The sequence below is a fragment of the Salvia splendens genome, chromosome 3, assembly GCF_004379255.2.
Source record: "Salvia splendens isolate huo1 chromosome 3, SspV2, whole genome shotgun sequence".
NCBI classification, from domain to species: Eukaryota; Viridiplantae; Streptophyta; class Magnoliopsida; order Lamiales; family Lamiaceae; genus Salvia; species Salvia splendens.
Genome location: NC_056034.1, coordinates 13,074,640 through 13,090,753, shown reverse-complemented (window position 1 = coordinate 13,090,753; position 16,114 = coordinate 13,074,640). Strand labels below are relative to the sequence as shown.

At 39.6% G+C, this 16,114-nt stretch overlaps 4 protein-coding genes across 5 annotated transcripts; all 4 read left to right on the top strand.

Moving 5' to 3' along the window:
• The first annotated feature begins 41 nt into the window (after positions 1 to 41).
• Positions 42 to 3,335, top strand: LOC121797257 (protein YIPF1 homolog). The gene is made up of 6 exons (XM_042196017.1): positions 42 to 178; positions 273 to 315; positions 421 to 501; positions 981 to 1,167; positions 2,536 to 2,803; positions 2,937 to 3,335. The coding sequence occupies exons 1-6, from the start codon at positions 122 to 124 to the stop codon at positions 3,141 to 3,143; spliced, it is 843 nt and encodes a 280-aa protein (XP_042051951.1). The 5' UTR covers positions 42 to 121; the 3' UTR covers positions 3,144 to 3,335.
• Positions 3,336 to 5,435: 2,100 nt separating this feature from the next.
• On the top strand, positions 5,436 to 8,091 carry LOC121795042 (PTI1-like tyrosine-protein kinase At3g15890). The gene is made up of 4 exons (XM_042193474.1): positions 5,436 to 5,883; positions 6,032 to 6,179; positions 6,988 to 7,250; positions 7,326 to 8,091. Exons 1-4 carry the CDS (start codon positions 5,840 to 5,842, stop codon positions 7,930 to 7,932), a joined length of 1,062 nt encoding a protein of 353 aa, XP_042049408.1. The 5' UTR covers positions 5,436 to 5,839; the 3' UTR covers positions 7,933 to 8,091.
• Positions 8,092 to 8,228: 137 nt separating this feature from the next.
• LOC121795043 lies at positions 8,229 to 10,183 on the top strand. Its single transcript, XM_042193475.1, has 5 exons — positions 8,229 to 8,465; positions 8,549 to 8,645; positions 8,990 to 9,089; positions 9,545 to 9,636; positions 9,752 to 10,183. The coding sequence occupies exons 1-5, from the start codon at positions 8,267 to 8,269 to the stop codon at positions 9,861 to 9,863; spliced, it is 600 nt and encodes a 199-aa protein (XP_042049409.1). The 5' UTR covers positions 8,229 to 8,266; the 3' UTR covers positions 9,864 to 10,183.
• A 308-nt stretch (positions 10,184 to 10,491) lies between these two features.
• On the top strand, positions 10,492 to 13,336 carry LOC121797184 (E3 ubiquitin-protein ligase KEG-like). Of its 2 annotated transcripts, none has more exons than XM_042195926.1 (4): positions 10,492 to 10,555; positions 11,115 to 11,486; positions 11,576 to 11,667; positions 11,737 to 13,336. In XM_042195926.1, the coding sequence occupies exons 2-4, from the start codon at positions 11,124 to 11,126 to the stop codon at positions 13,172 to 13,174; spliced, it is 1,893 nt and encodes a 630-aa protein (XP_042051860.1). In that variant the 5' UTR covers positions 10,492 to 10,555; positions 11,115 to 11,123; the 3' UTR covers positions 13,175 to 13,336. The 2 variants fall into 2 exon arrangements, with proteins under 2 accessions (XP_042051860.1, XP_042051859.1); XM_042195925.1 differs by having other exon boundaries at positions 10,544 to 10,711.
• Positions 13,337 to 16,114: the final 2,778 nt, after the last annotated feature.

Genomic DNA, 16,114 nt, shown 5'->3' with positions numbered 1-16,114 from the left:
GGGAGTAATTAAAATGTATTTTTTCAACCGGTATGCCCCAATCTCAGATCTTCAGCTAAAAACACATCAAACACATTAGATACAGAGTGTAATTCGGCTACAAACGAATCGATTTGTCAAGATGATGTCCGGCAATTACACTTCGATCGACAATCAAAATGTTGGCGGATCTGTTCCGGTAATTTGTTTCTCTGTTGCTAGATCTGATTTTACCTATCTAGCTATTCTTCTATATGCGATTGATAGATTTGTTGGTGTCGATATTGTTGCAGGCAGTCGCCGATGCGCCGGCGCATGTTGCCGTGAAATTTGCTGGTAATTTTCATTTTTCACTCCATTTTCCTTTTTTTTTCTCCCCTCGGGAATTCGATTGTTCTGATGAATAGTTTTCACCTTTTTGGATGACGATATTGTGTCCAGATTCCAGTCTTCAGACATTTCCGCCTTCCGGATCTCAGGGGAAAATATCCGGTGCCGCACAACCTCCTCGTGATGCCGATGGTATTTTTCTTATTTGTTGAGTTTTAAGTATGTGGCTGAAGTTTGTTTGACTATTTTGCGTTATGCTTTGAATGGGATGCTTGAGCTGCTTTCGAGTTTCGTAATTTAATTTTGTCATGATTGGATTATTTGTGCTGCTCTAGATTTGTTAGTTATCAGTTTTGAGTGATTTGGCTATAGTGAATTGTGCTATGATCCTAAACTTAAAAGATTCACTGTTAAATTTTACTATTAAACTGTGTTGTGTTAATGTGAATTAGGTTGTTCTGTTCATGTAATCAATATGTTAGTGCTATTAACGAGATCAGTGAAATAACATAGGAAATGTATGAAGGTAGTCTGCTGCTTTGTAGCTTCTTAATGCAAATTTTTTCTCTGTTTGGCTTTGCCTGACTTCCGTAGATCAGTAAGAGTAATTTATTTCTGTTTCTTTCAATTACAATTTAGTAATTCACAATGTATGGTCTTTCTTGATTTAGACTCGTTTGGAAAACCAGCGGCTGGTTCTGATGAACCTCAGCAAAGCGGTTGGTTTCGGTCGTTCACAATTGCTGCGTACAAGCCCTACTTTGATGTTGATACAGCTGATGTTTTGGAAAGGATAAAAGATTCGCTGTTTCCTTTCAATGGAAGCTTCTCTGAAAAGACTGCTAATAACCCAGATTTGTGAGTTTGCTATATGACACGCTTCTCTGACTCTGTTTCCATTGGTTTTAGTTTACACAAGCAAGCACTTAAGCTGCAAGGTTTAAATATCTTCCCCACTATAGAAGTGAAAAATTAAGTGGAGTCAGGAATTAATTCAGAATGTATTTCTGATGGATAATCTTTGATTATTGACTTGTTTATTTTTGCATATATCTCTCAAGAGAAAAAGTTGCAGGGATTCCTGCTAAGAACAGTACATTGTCATTTGGGTTGTTTCATTTCAATCATGCATTCATGAACCTATCCATTCTTGACTCAATTGGATGTTGTAAATTTTCCATGATGAGGACCATTTGTCATATACCATGATCAGCTAGAGAACCATGAGCAATTTTACCTATAACTGCTTTGTCTTTTAGAATTATTTTTAGGGTTAAAAAAGGTATCTGCCATTTGCACAAAGACTAAGAATTTCCATGCTGTTATCCACATGGAATTCTGACTGCTGAGTTGAGTGGGGTAAAAGTTTGAAAATAAAATGAGTAGTTTGTTCTTTGTTGTAATAAACATACATTGGGGTGTATCGGTTTAAATAAGGAAAGTATGGGGCATGAATTAATACTAGTATTTTCCCTTACAGTATTATAACATTCCAAAACTCCTATAAGCTATGATGATATCAGGAAAGAGTGAATAAATTTCCAGATTTGTGGCGATATACTGAAACTCGCAAGGAGATAGTATTTGAATGTCTCCCCACTATAATTTTCCTTTCTGTTTGGCTGTTATATCCTAGTCTCCTAAGTAATGCTTGATTTAGCTCGTGATTTGCTCCATTGAATCAACTTGATAGGATTAGTATATTTGGATGTATGCCACATTATATCGAAATTTTATCCTTAATTTCATATCAACAATATTCTTATGGAGAAAATTAGAGAAGTGGCAGAATAGTTCGTTACTTGTGATTGCAACTTGTGTCGTCATTTTGTAGATAAACATTGTGATGGGAATGGGATTGATGTTTTTAACTTAGTAGTTGGTATATGCTTCGGCAGAATACATATAATCATATGATCTTACATGCAAGTTTGACATCTACAGTTCCTCTATATTTGTGGTTCAGCTTTACCATCCTGATCTCGAACAATGAATTTGGTATTTCATGAACTGTGTAATACTGATTCTCATAGGATGCTGTCTTTAAAAACCTGCTACAATATGCCTCATGTGTTCCTTATCACTATCTCATAATGCCTGCAGTATAGCATGCCTACAAAACATCATATTCCCCGTAGTTTGATTCTGTTTCTGGACTGCAGTAACAACATTAGCAACCGGAGGCACGTGCCTAATCTTGACTTTTATTGTTCTTTCTGTTTACAGGTACGGGCCTTTCTGGATCTGCACTACCTTGATATTTGTGGCAGCTTCCATTGGAACATTTGTTACCTATATAGCACACAAAGTGCAGAAAAAAGAATGGGACTACGATATCAATCTGATGACCTGGTCTGCTGGTCTATTTTACGGCTATGTCTCTATAGTGCCTCTTGCCTTGTATTTAATCCTGAAATACTTCTCCGCTCCATCCGGCTTCGTCCATCTCCTCTGTCTGTATGGCTACTCACTGTTTGTCTTCATTCCCGCTATGGTAAGATAAAATGTTGCATCTTTCTCCCCATGGTTTGATCCTTTCGAGCTTGGAGAGTGTCTCTTCTTGTCTGCTGTTTGTTAACTGGCTCTATTGTTGAGATATAAACATTATTTTTGGGTTTTCGTTGCAGTGTTTATCTGTTATACCTCAGGAAATCGTGAGATGGGTAGTGGCTGGTGTAGCTGGCTTCATGTCTGCTTCATTCGTTGCCCTCAACCTGAGAAACCACATAAAGTCTGCCGGTGAGAGGTGGTTCCTCATTGTTGCTGGTATCTTCTTGTTGCAGCTGGCTCTTGCTTTGGTGCTTAAACTCTATCTGTTCACCATCTCTGTATAACCGTAATTGTGATCTTAGAGAGAGAGAGTTGTGGACTTCATTTTTTCAAAAATCTACTATATTATGCTAATTGTAAGTTGGATGGAATATACCATAGTCATTCATTTTTGACGGTGTTGTACGTGTTTTAATGGATCAAAATGTGAATACTCAATATATACCTTGAATTCAATCAAATTTGCCCTATTAAGATGTCGGTTTTGTTTTTTTGGGCTTTACTAGTATATGCCTTAGATGTAAATGAAAAATGTGTGAGATTATATTTATAAATTCAAAGCACAAAAAGGTTATAAACTCATACTATTAGTTTCTGTAGCACAGTTCTTAATTTATGCCCAATACTTTCTTAATTCTCTTCGACTCACAAAGTGTGTGGATTGATATTTGTTGAGAGGGAATCATAATTATTATTGTTGTGTTATTTGTCCCGTATCCATATGCTTTTGGTTGCTTCTCATCAATTAAACTTTGTTGTCTTCATTTATCTCACATTGTTTCTCAGAATATTCGCATGTTCATTATATTTAATCATAAGATTCCGTTAATTAAGATATTACCGAAAAAATTAATTTCAGTGTAAGGAATTCTGATTCCCAGACAAGTTTTTAGCTATAATGAAAAACTAAGTAAGAGCATCTCCAGCGGCGGACGTCCGGCTTGGACGTCGGCGACGGGCGACCGGACGTCCGCCATTGTGGAAAATAAGATCGGATACGCCCATGCAGGTAGGACGTCGCACGTCCTCGGATATCCGCGGGACGTCCGAGTCGACGGGCGCCATTGTTGGGGGGGGGGTCGGACGTCCGTTTTTTTTTTTGATTTTTTTTTATTTTTGAACTCTATATATACGTCTCGTTGAACTTCATTTCAATCGCATCACTTGTGTTAACAAGTTTCTCTCTTCTTTTTACTACAAAATTCATTTCTACTTAATGGATAGCAACAGGAACTCCCCCGCCACGAGCGAGTCGCATACTCCGACATTTTTCCATATGTCCGAGTCGGACATCTATGTATTACATAATTTTCCCGTATTCCGTGTCAAAATTATAATTCCGTTAAATAATTGTGATTTATTTTATTGCGGGAAGCCCTAGTGGGAAGGGCGATGGGAAGGGCGGATTATGCAGGGGAAGTCCTAGTGACGTGGCAGTGGGATGGGAAGTCCTAGTGACATGACAGGATGTATTTTTGGGAAGTTCTAGTGGATGTCTGAGTGGGACGAGCAACCACTGGAGATGCTCAAAGTAGTAGTATATATTTAATCGAGTCGTACCAATGTAAATCTATGCAACAAAAAAGGTAGAAAAACCAGAAAACCGATTGGAAAACTTCCATATCCGAAAGGCCAAATTTATTGATTTTATCTAATTCAAGTATTCAACTAGTGTATCTTTTATTCAATTAAATAATTTATCCTACTAGAAACAAGAAAAGAAAAACAATGAAAATAATTAAATAAAGCATAGGACGATTGACCACAGGTACATAGCTACTTTGAAACTTGATTTTTTTTATCATTCCTGGATGATTTTTTTAGTACAACTATATGAAGGAATAAAAATTTGCTTACACTCTCTCACACACCCAACAAAATTAATTTTATTAAAATATTCAAATTTCCTACCTCCTAATTAGAGAGTAAACATGTTAGCTATAGATATGTTCAATTGTAATCTCAACATGATTATTTAGAAAATTCAAAACACATTACAATGGATTAGGTGTTGCTGCTCGTCACGTAACTTAGTCATTTTAGTATTTAAATAATGAATTGATTGTTCAAACTGTTATGTGGTGATATTATTTAATAATAATGTCTGAAAGGTACCACCAACCGCTAAATCTCATTATTCAATGCCCATGAAAAACAATAACAGTAACATGTCATATAATAATTATTATTAATAAACGTAACAAGTTAAAATATTTCAAAGAAGTGGCGTCATTTTGACAGATATGAAATTAAAGAAAAACAAAATTAAAGTGGATACATATACTTATACTCTATACTTATTTTACTCAATGCAATTTTACTTAATTTCTTAAAATTTGTGTGAAATGTTTAAGTTTGGACATTTTCTCTCTTAAAATTGTTTTACACTCGCACACACAATTCACACTTAATTATTCCAACTTCATTTTATATTTTAAATATATACTAATATAACCACTGCCCCTCACATAAAGTAGATGATGGACTTGCTCTGTGTATACTGTTTATACTTTAAATGAGACATTATAATATTTTAATTTTTGTAGAATAATACTATTCCATCCATTTTATTTTCCATTGCATTTTTAAAAGCTGGAAGAAAAAGTTGAGAAGCAGTGGGAATTTTCGAATTCTGGAAGAGGAAAGCTCCAATAATCATTCAAGCAAGAGAACGACATCTCTCTCTCTCTTACACAGAGCATACCCAATCAGCTCCACCTTTCTCCTTATCTCGATTTATAATAAACCTCCCTACTTTTGTCAATTCTAATTTTTTTTCTTTGCTCAATCGTTGTCGCAAGCAAAGCATCTGCTCCCTCACGACGATCGGTCTCAAAACGAATAAATTCTCCATTTTGAACTTTGTATCTTTGCTGAAGTGATGGTTTTTCAGTCATGGCGGCGCTATTGAGCTTAAAGAAGTTCCGGTGAAAAATCTGCAGAAAGGGTGGGGGGGGGGGATTTTGTTGTGTAAAGGTTTATGGATTTCTTCTCATTTTTTTGCTGTGGTAGGGGTTCAGATCGGTAAGTAGTTCAGTTTATATAGGTCAATGTTTGTTTCTATTGCTTTTTCTTTACTCGAATTTTAGCTTTTCTTCTGATTCACCCCTCAATTCGATTCATTTTACTGATTTAGCATTTTCATTTTCATTTTCCTCTGTAATTTATATAGGAAAAACCAAGGGAAAAAGGAGACAGCATGGAGGATTTTTTCTCTGAAAGAATTGCAATTGGCTACAAACAATTTCAACTATGATAACAAGCTCGGAGAAGGTGGATTTGGCAGTGTTTATTGGGGTCAGCTATGGGATGGCTCGCAAGTAAGACGGCCTCGCCTTTCATCATTTTCGTCTAGTTTCTCATCGTCCTCGAATTATAGTATTCCGATGTTGTTGGAGAGTGTTAGTTTATGGTTCTGTTTTGTTATGATAATTTAACTAAGTGTTCCAAGACAGTACAATCAATGCTCATCAAAACATGTGATTTGCCAATAGTTAGACTGTTTATTGGTTTATGGGATTTACTATCAATGAAAAGAACTGCATTAGGATTCTTGGTTTTCGTTGAAATGGTTTAGGCTTGCCCTGTGCATCACGGCCTTTGGGTGCCTTTTTCTCCTGTTTCCACGTCTCAAATTGAGACGAATAACTTACTTGCGTCTGTGTTTACTTGTTTTGGTTGTAGCTGTGGCGTGCTGATTAGTGACTGAGGTCATTCTACGACTTTCTTTTCATGTGTGTTTACGAGGCCTTTTAGGAATATGTATTCGTGTTCAATTTTACTAGGAATTGTATTCAGTCTTTTCAGGAAAGTATGTTTACGGCTAATGTTTCTTCAATGATACATACACCTATTCTTGCCTTCATTTGATATTAGTAGTATATTTTTGGAATCTTTTAAATTACTACTACCAAATAGAGATGTTATTGATGTCAACATGGTAGACGTGATTAGGCAATGACAATATACCAATCGTTCATGTACAAGTTGATTATGTGATCAAAGAGTCAACATTTTCAAAGTTCCCTTTCTGAAAATGTGAACGTCATGCTGAGCCAGATGAAACTTCGCCCTTCTTATTCTTATATATTTATCGATATTTGATTTATCTCTTTCATCTCCGAACAGATTGCTGTAAAAAGGTTAAAGTCATGGAGTAACAAGGCAGAGGTTGAGTTTTCTGTTGAAGTCGAGATACTTGCTCGTGTACAGCACAAAAATTTGCTCACTTTACGCGGCTATTGTGCTGAAGGGCAAGAGCGTCTAATTGTCTATGACTACATGACCAATCTGAGCTTACTGTCACATCTTCACGGGCAACACTCTTCTGAAAGTCATCTCGACTGGACAAGGCGGATGAACATTGCTCTCGGTGCTGCTGAGGGCATCGTGTAAGTACTCATAACGACTTTAGCTCACTCAATTCTCAGCTTCCTCCTTCCAGGCTAACTCTTGTTCAATTCCAGCTATCTACACCATTATGCTACCCCACACATAATCCACAGAGACATCAAAGCCAGCAACGTGCTGCTAGATTCCGACTTCAAAGCTCAAGTTGCTGATTTCGGATTTGCAAAGTTTATACCTGATGGTGCAACGCATGTGACCACGAGGGTCAAGGGTACTCTCGGCTACCTTGCCCCAGAGTACGCGATGTTAGGCAAGGCATCCGAGAGCTGTGATGTGTACAGTTTCGGCATTCTCCTTCTCGAGCTTGCTAGTGGCAAGAAGCCACTAGAGAAGCTCAGTTCAACGATGAAATGCCCGATCACAGACTGGGCTCTGCCCCTGGCTTGCGAACGGAAGTTCAGCGAACTTGCAGACGCGAGGCTTGATGGTAAGTACAACGAAGAGGAGCTGAAGAGGGTCGTCTTGGTCGGACTGATCTGTGCGCATAGTCAGCCGGAGAAGAGACCGACAACGCTCGAGGTGGTGACACTGCTTAAAGGAGACAAGGAGAAGTTTGCTGCATTAGAAAGTGATGAAATGTTCAAGAGCCCTCTTGCTGCAGAAGACAGCTGTGAATCTGTCTCAGATGAGAGAGAACAGAATCAAGAAATCGAAAATGTTTAAGGTTGGAGATTGAGCAGTTATCCATGGCTTGTAAAATTGTTGGTTTTTTTTCTTCTTTTCTTTTTTGTCCCATTTGATTGTTGATTTTTGGTATGAAACAGAAATTTGTAAGTTGAAAGAATCGAAAGGATTATTGAGTTTGTTGTGCTTTCTTGGATTTGTTATTGAGTTCAATGGAGTATAATATAATGAATTATGATCGAATATTTGTTGAAATATCTAAACATTAAATGAGACAAATATTCCCTCCAAGCCAAAACACAACATATAAACATAACGGTCACCTTTTTAAAAACACACACACACACACACCATTTCCATTTACAAGAAAACAATGAAAAGACCCCTCTTTCTTCATTCTCCTTCTCGATCGAATTTAATGGTGAAGGTTTTCCCTAAAACGAGCAATAGGAATGGACCCATCAAAAAGTTAATCCCTTTTTCTCTTTACAACCGGTCTCCCACCTATCGAAGGCTTCCGGAGCAGCAGTTTCTCAATCTCTCTGTTCATAAATTGGACGGCTCTTCATTCAGTAATCATGAAAAAATTGACCCTTTTCTTGATTCTCTTTTTTAGTAGGGTTTATTCCAACAACATAAAATTTTGATTTTGCAGGTCTTAATGTGGCTAGAAATGCTACAGTTGCCGAGCTTAAATTTGCTGTGGAGGAGGCGTTTAATCAGTTCCCCGACGGCGATAGAACAAGATTATGGTACATAACAAACTTTGGTTTCTTTTTCTTTGAGATTTTTTTAGTGTGTTGTGGGTTTTGTGAAATCTTGATGAATCTGTTTTGTTTGATGTATCGAGGATGAAATTGGGAATTGTGGAATTGCCCTCCTCTATAGGCTCTTTTCTTCTTCTTCTTCACAATCAAGATTTTTTTTAGTACTGTTTTTTATTGCAGAAATTGTGGTAAAACAAAGAATTTCAGCTGTTTAGATCAATGGTGTCAGCAGAATCTCTTGTTGACTGTTGCAATATTCATGCTTCTTTAAAGATTGATAATTGATGGATTGAACTCTTTGCAAGATTAATGAATTTTGGCTGTTACAGGGCCCTTGTATGGAGCCACTTCTGCTTGTGTTATGAAGGCCAGAAGCTGATACACGACGTTGCCTGCATAAAGAAATACGGGATCAAAGATGGCGATCAGGTACTATCACCAGTCTCCAAGAGTCATGCTATTGCAGAAAATGAAATCATCTTGTTGTTTAGCAATTTGTTGTAGTTAGTTGAGCATGTCTTCTTTCTGATCTTTTTAGGCAGCTAGATGAGAGGAGAAATGATGTGTGTTTTAGAGAAACATCTTTGAAATTTGTATTGAAATGCAAGGTGACAACAAAAGGGTTTCACCATTATATGAACATTCTACTGTTTTAACTTTTAACAATGGAAAGAGTAGAAAAATCAAATTTTCCTTTCTTGGTTTTATTCCATCAGTCATTGTGATTGTGTATACTTCACATGATTTCTTGTTTAAATGCTGCTTTCAAATCTCACTTGAGCTTGATGTAGTAGTAGTATGCATTAGCCAACTAGGTTTTTCAACTATATAATAAATGGAGTATGATAGAGAGCTCCGATTCACCATTTTGTGTGATCTTGCAGCTTCGTTTCATCCAGCATTTGAGAGTAGACCTTGCACCAACACCAGAGGCGCAGGCCAAGGATCGGAGAGTCAAGTCCAAACACGGATCAACGTAAGTTGCTGATTAAGTAGAAGAAAATGTTCTTACAACTTCAAGCCCTTATTGAGTCTATAGCTTAATTATGTATCAACTTCAAGAAACACAAGGGTTTTTTCTCCCTTTTCAGATGTAATGATGGTAGTGAAGAGTTAAGGTACTTGCTTCAACAACCCAAGCCCAGATTAAAACCTTCTTTCAAGAGGTTGCTCTCATGCTCTAATTTTAGAGACTTGAAATGAAAATTCAAGAATGATACTTTCATTCTAATTTTGGAAGCATAGAAATGCAGCCAGGTAGGAGTAGGATCAGTTCAAGCAGTAGTGAATGATGTTTTGTTGTGTTAATCTACCATCTATATAAGTTTATGTTCTTTTTTTTAGAGGGAAAAAAAGTTTATATTTTTGAGATATCTACTTTTATTTATTTTCCCTGCAAAACTCATAAAAGGACTTATAGCCAACACATCATGTTTTGAGTGACATTTTTGAAAATATTATAGGTGAAAATGATAAAATAATCCCTCATTTTCTCAATGAATAACTATAGAATAATTTACACGGGAGATAATTTTATTTAGGATAATTTCACCAACCCAAAAATATGCCCAACAATACGATCAATTCAAAAAATAACAAAATTTAACAATACAAAATATTAATACTAACAATTTATAAAATAAATCTCAAAAGCTTTCAACCATTTTAGCTTCAATATTGGAAAAATTCAAGTGCAAACTCACTTAAAAGAATTAAAAGGGCCAAAATTATTTAAAAATTCAAAAGATGGGATATTATTTTAATGTCACAAAAAAAATCACGAATAAATAAGAAAGAAAAAAAGAAAAATAATACTACTGCTGAGAAAAGACAAAAGGGGAAGCAACCTTCGGAAAGAGTTAAATAGTCCACCATTGTCGTAGTTCACTTCACGGGTACGTCTCAAACTGACTGCGACTTCTTCTCCTTCTCCTTCTCCTTCTCCTTCTTCCCCTCTGTGTGTTGTAGTTTTTTTTTTAATTTTTATTTTATTATAAAAATCCGATCCTTCTGCTTTGCTCTGCATCAATTTATCTCTACAGCAGTATAAGGTATGGTTTGTCTGGATTTTTGATTGCTCCATGTGAAATTGCTTTTCTTTGTAGTATAAATATATATGTGAAGGTTTATTGATGGATTAGTTTGAGAATTAATGAATTTGTCTATTTTCCCCTTTCACCTTTTGTAGCTGTAAATTGCATGTTGTTACTTTTGCTGATCAATTGTAGCTTGAAACCCTTCAATTCAGTTAAAAATCAGTTCTTGAAATATGGTAAGATGTCATGATGGGAAAAACAGAAAATTATGGTAGGAATTTATGATCCAAACTTATTGTTCCCTTTTTGTGTTTGCTTCAATCGAAATTAGAAAAAAGTGTGTTCAAATTGAAGTGATCCTGATTAAATTGTGTAGTTTAGTATTAATTTGCTACTATACATGGTCCCTTTGTTGCAGTGAGGGGGGATGGCTGAACAAAGCTCACCGGTAGTCCATTTTGATTTCGAGCTTTATGATGGCGATCCTGACCGGTTGAAAACTGTTGACGCTACACCTGCGTTTCCCAGCTCGTACATTGATCCTGCGGCTTTGAAACTCAAGTACAGGATTGGGCACGGCCTGTTTGGTGATGTTTGGGTAGCAAAGCATCATCGGTCCGGAAAGGACTATGATCAGTATCATGAGGTTGTGGTTAAGATGTTGCATTCGATAAAGGAGGGTCACGAAAATGAGTTTCTTCGTAGGTTTGAAGAAGTATGGAGGAATTCAAAGTCCCAAAACTTGCAAGGTGTCTGTTGGTTGCACGGTATCTCTGTCATATCCGGGAAGGTTCATCTTCTCTGTGAACTGTTGATTAGTTTACTTATTTGTCGTTTTTGCGTGTAAAACCTTAGATAATAATGTGGTCTTTTTGACAGATCTGCATAGCATTGAAATCGTACGAGGGGTCAGTAGGTGACAGGATGGCGCAGATGAACGGAGGAAAGCTTTCATTAGCTGATGTTCTGAGGTAACTAACATTGTGCGTATTCTCTCTTTTCGATAGAAAGCTCGAACTAACTATGATAAATCGCCTCAGGTATGGTATTGAATTGGCGAAAGAAATTCAACTACTGCACCAAATAGGTCTCCTAGTTCTGAACCTCAAGCCGAACAATTTCCTTCTTGATGAACGCGACCATGTTGTCCTTGGAGACTTTGGGATCCCTTACTTGCTTCTCGGGATTCCTTGGCGTGATCCTCAAGTAGCTGTGAGACTCGGAAGCCTCAACTACATGGCACCCGAACAATGGCAACCTGGAGTGAGAGGTCCAATATCCTATGAGACTGATTCTTGGGGATTCGCCTGCAGCATTATCGAAATGCTGACCGGCACTCCACCCTGGTTCGGGAGATCCCCGGAGGAGATTCACCATTCAGTTGTAGTACGCCAAGAAAAGCCACGCGTACCATGTGGCCTCCCTCCTGCAGTAGAAGAAGTCCTGAAAGGCTGTTTCGAGAATGACTTCCGCAACCGGCCTCTAATGTCGGACATTCTACAAGCATTTGAAAGGTTGCAAAAGGCTGTTAACAGTGACGGGTCGTGGAGTAACCAGGGGAGCAATCTGAATGTGAATAAGCCACACTGCAGTGGCTATACCACATGGTTCCTTTCGAAAGATCGCCTTCAGATTGGTGATACAGTTCATTCGAGGAAGGATATAAGCACGTGCAAGCCTGTTAGTTTGGTTGTAAAGGAAGGAGTTGTGGTCGGGCTCGAGAAGGATGGCGAAAGGGATGCATTCGTACTGGTTCAAATCCCTAACATGCACAATCAGCTTAAGCTGAACGCCGTAACCATAGAGAGGGTCACATTCGGCTTTGCGTCAGGGCATTGGGTGCAACTGATAAAAGCAAACGAGCAGCACGCATCTCTCGGGATTTTGCACTACATTCACCGTGATGGAACTGCTGGCGCCGGCTTCTTGGGGCTGGATACTCTATGGAGGGGACATTACTCCGAGCTCAGAGTCGTGGAGCCATTCTCGGTCGGGCAGTTCGTGAGGCTGAAGGCCGACATCGCCACGCCCCTATTCGAGTGGCCTCATAAACGGGGAGGCTCCTGGGCGAGTGGAAGAATCTCGCGCGTTCTTCCAAACGGCTGCCTGGAGATTAAATTCCCGGGAAGGCTCGTCCTCGGAGACAACGAACACGCTCCTTTCTTAGCTAGCCCTGAGGAAGTGGAGCGCGTCTCGTTCGACACGTGTCCCGGCCTTTCGGAGAAGTATGAACTGGCCGAAGATTTCCACTGGGCGGTGCGGCCTCTGGCAATCGCATTCGGCGTGTTCACAGCCACGAAAATAGGCACCTTTGTCGGAAGAAACGTCGTTGGAGGGCTACGGTATAGATGTCGAAGGAACCGGAAGCGGATGGCCGACGCCGGCAATCAAGAGGGCCAAAGTAACCCAGCATGGCTCCCTCCAAAAGTTGCTAGTATCATCTTTAAAGAAGGCACCACCATAGCAAGTTCTCGTTGATTATCTTTCTCTATAGGTTTGGTATATCTAAGAATTCTGCCACACTTTTGTAAATGTATTGTAAATTCTAAGTGAAGATGTATGTGTTTCTCTATGTATATACACAGAAAAACTCACTCATTTGCAAAAAAAATTTCAAGCTGTATTTGATTTTTTTTATGAGGTGTGAAATTGCAACCTTTGCTTACCTTCCGGCCCAGCCCAAAGGGACACAAACTGGCCCGGCCTGGCCCTTGTCTTCAGGAAGGTCTAGCGGGTCATCTTTAAGGCCCAATATCTTGGGCCCGTGTAATTTTTTCTTATTTATATCTTGTGTTTCATTTCACCTAATCGTTGGTGTTAATAAGATAAAGACTATTGTCATTCCATTTAATGATGAAATAAATATCAATATCCAATGATGATAAAATCATATCCGGAGAAGGTGGAATCTTTTATAAGGTCATCCACTACGCTGTCTCTATACCGTCCCTTAAACCGTCCCTTAAATACTATTTGACCACTATTTGAGGGCCCCACTGTCCTTTTTTTCTCCATCCCTTAACTAAGGGACGGAACCTGCGACGCTCCGTCCCTTAACCGTCCCTTATTCCGTCCCTTAATTACTATTCATTCAATTTCATTTTTTATTTTTTTTCCCAACCCAATTCAATTAAAACAAACACACTTTATTAAAAAACACACAACATAAAAAAACACACAACATAATTTAAAATACAAATTTAAAGAAAAATAAAAAAACTACTCCGCCGGCTAATCATCCTCCGGAGGCGGTCGAGGTTGAGGGGGAGTCGGAAGGCCAAGTTGTGCTGCCATATACACAATTCCGTTCCACCAGGCCGTGAATTGGGCGTACGAGAAGCGGGAAGTGTCCGCCATTGTGGCGGTCATGTACGCGACCATAAGTGTGTCTGAGCCTCCCCGCGAGCCCGATCCCGAGGCCGGCTGGCTTGATTCGCCTCGGCCCTTCCTTGCTCTAGCCGCTTTCGCCGCCTTCGTCCCTTGCGGCCGACTGCGCCCACTCGCGGATCCTCCAGCATCGCCGACCGTACCCGCAAACTCCTGGGATTCAGCCTCAGGTTGGCTGATGCCCTCAGCGGTGTCACCACCAGACGAGTATTGGCCACTCGCCGTATGCTTCGTGCGCTTCGAGGTTGAGCCCGAGCTGGAGCGAAAACCGCCGGCCCACCGTTCCTCGTCCTTGACCGCCTGCCAAACATCAACAAATCTGAATTGATGACGTTCGTCCTGGTAGTAGGCGCGCAAAGCAGACGTCAAAATGTCGGTTGCCGTTGCGCCGCTTTGGTAGCGTGCATCTTCGGCCGAGTAGATGCCGCAGAATTTTTTGACCTGTCGGTAGACTCGGTCAAAGTGAGAGCGGAGCATTTTAAATTTGTGCTTGCGGGAGCCTTTCGGCTTTATCTGGTGGTAGACCTCGCAGACCTTTTCCCAGAAACACTTCCGAGATTGTTGATTCCCGACGATGGGATCGTACGAGACGGTGATCCAGGCGTTGTACACCTTCGAGGTTGTTGTACGGATGCCGGCCTAGATCCTCTTCCTCTTCTTCCTCTTCCTCCTCGTCCTCGCCCGCCTGGGGTTGTACACCGCCTCGGCCACCTCCACTGCATCGGCCTACTCCCGGCGTGGGATCAACGGGAAAATCCTCCCGGATCTGGGATAATCCCTGCGAATACCGCGGGGCGGAGGGACGAACATATGCATCAAGGTCAAAATTGGGTGGTTGGTACCCCCCCGGCGTCGCCGAACCCTGGGTCCCCGGCGTTGACGAACCGGAACCGCCCAATGTGTTGATCATGGTCTCCCAATCGCCGAACGCGTTGAGATCCCACTCGCCGGAGCCGGAACCGCAGTAGTTGCCGTCGCCGTCGCCGGACATCTTGAGTTGTTATATGAAAATTTGAGAGAAAATTTAGATGATAGGAAGAATAGATGTATAGTTGTGTGTGAAATGAGGATGAGTTTAGGAGTATTTATAGAGTAAAAAAATTAATTAAAAAAATTAAAAAAAAAACAAAAAAAAACGGTATTATTATCGTTACAATTTTTTTTCTATTATTTTTTTTATTATTTTTTTTAAATTTGAATTTTTTTAAAAATATTTATTGCGTCAGCACGTGACGACGCCCACTCGGGCCGGCGAGTGGGCGTCAAGCACGACGCCGGGTCGCGCCACGTTGCTTAGGCGCGTGGCGAGACAACCCGTCTCTTGGCTCGACAGGACGCGACGTGGGACGGTGCGGGACGGGACGGCGAGCTGCAACGCGTCGCGTCGGGGTCCCGTCTCTCCGGGACGGGACGCTAGACGCCGACGAGACGCGTAGTGGATGGTCTAAGATTGATCGTTCGCATCAAGTGTCAAATCACTATCAATGAATTAACAATAATTATGGAAACAAAAAGTTTATACCACATGGGTTGATAATGATTTAATTCACTCAAAATCAAATACCATGTGATTTTGAAAAACTTAATATTCTATCAATTTATTTAAAGAATTGACTGCACGTGGTTTTGTTTTCTAGTTCACCTTTTATTTTATTTTTTAGATTTTCCAAAAATTTACCCTTTTAGGTTTTATATTTAATCACAAGTAGTTCGGTTTTATGCGACAACATTCTTGTTTGACTATAGAAACATAGAGTGTATTGACATGTTAATAGATCATAACGTGACGTGTGATTTGTTAAAATATAATATGGAGTACTTTGTTTATGATTAAATTAGTCACATTTAAATTAAATGATGTGTGATGGATGTGAGATGTAAATTTAACGCTATGGAGAGAGATCAAGATGCAATGTCAGGGGCCAAATTTTTTATTAAAAAACAACAAAACAAGATATAAAAATGGCGTAAGGCCCTTGTCGTGTCTCGATCAAGCTGCTGCGACGGGCTATCGCACTTGCGGCTGGATGG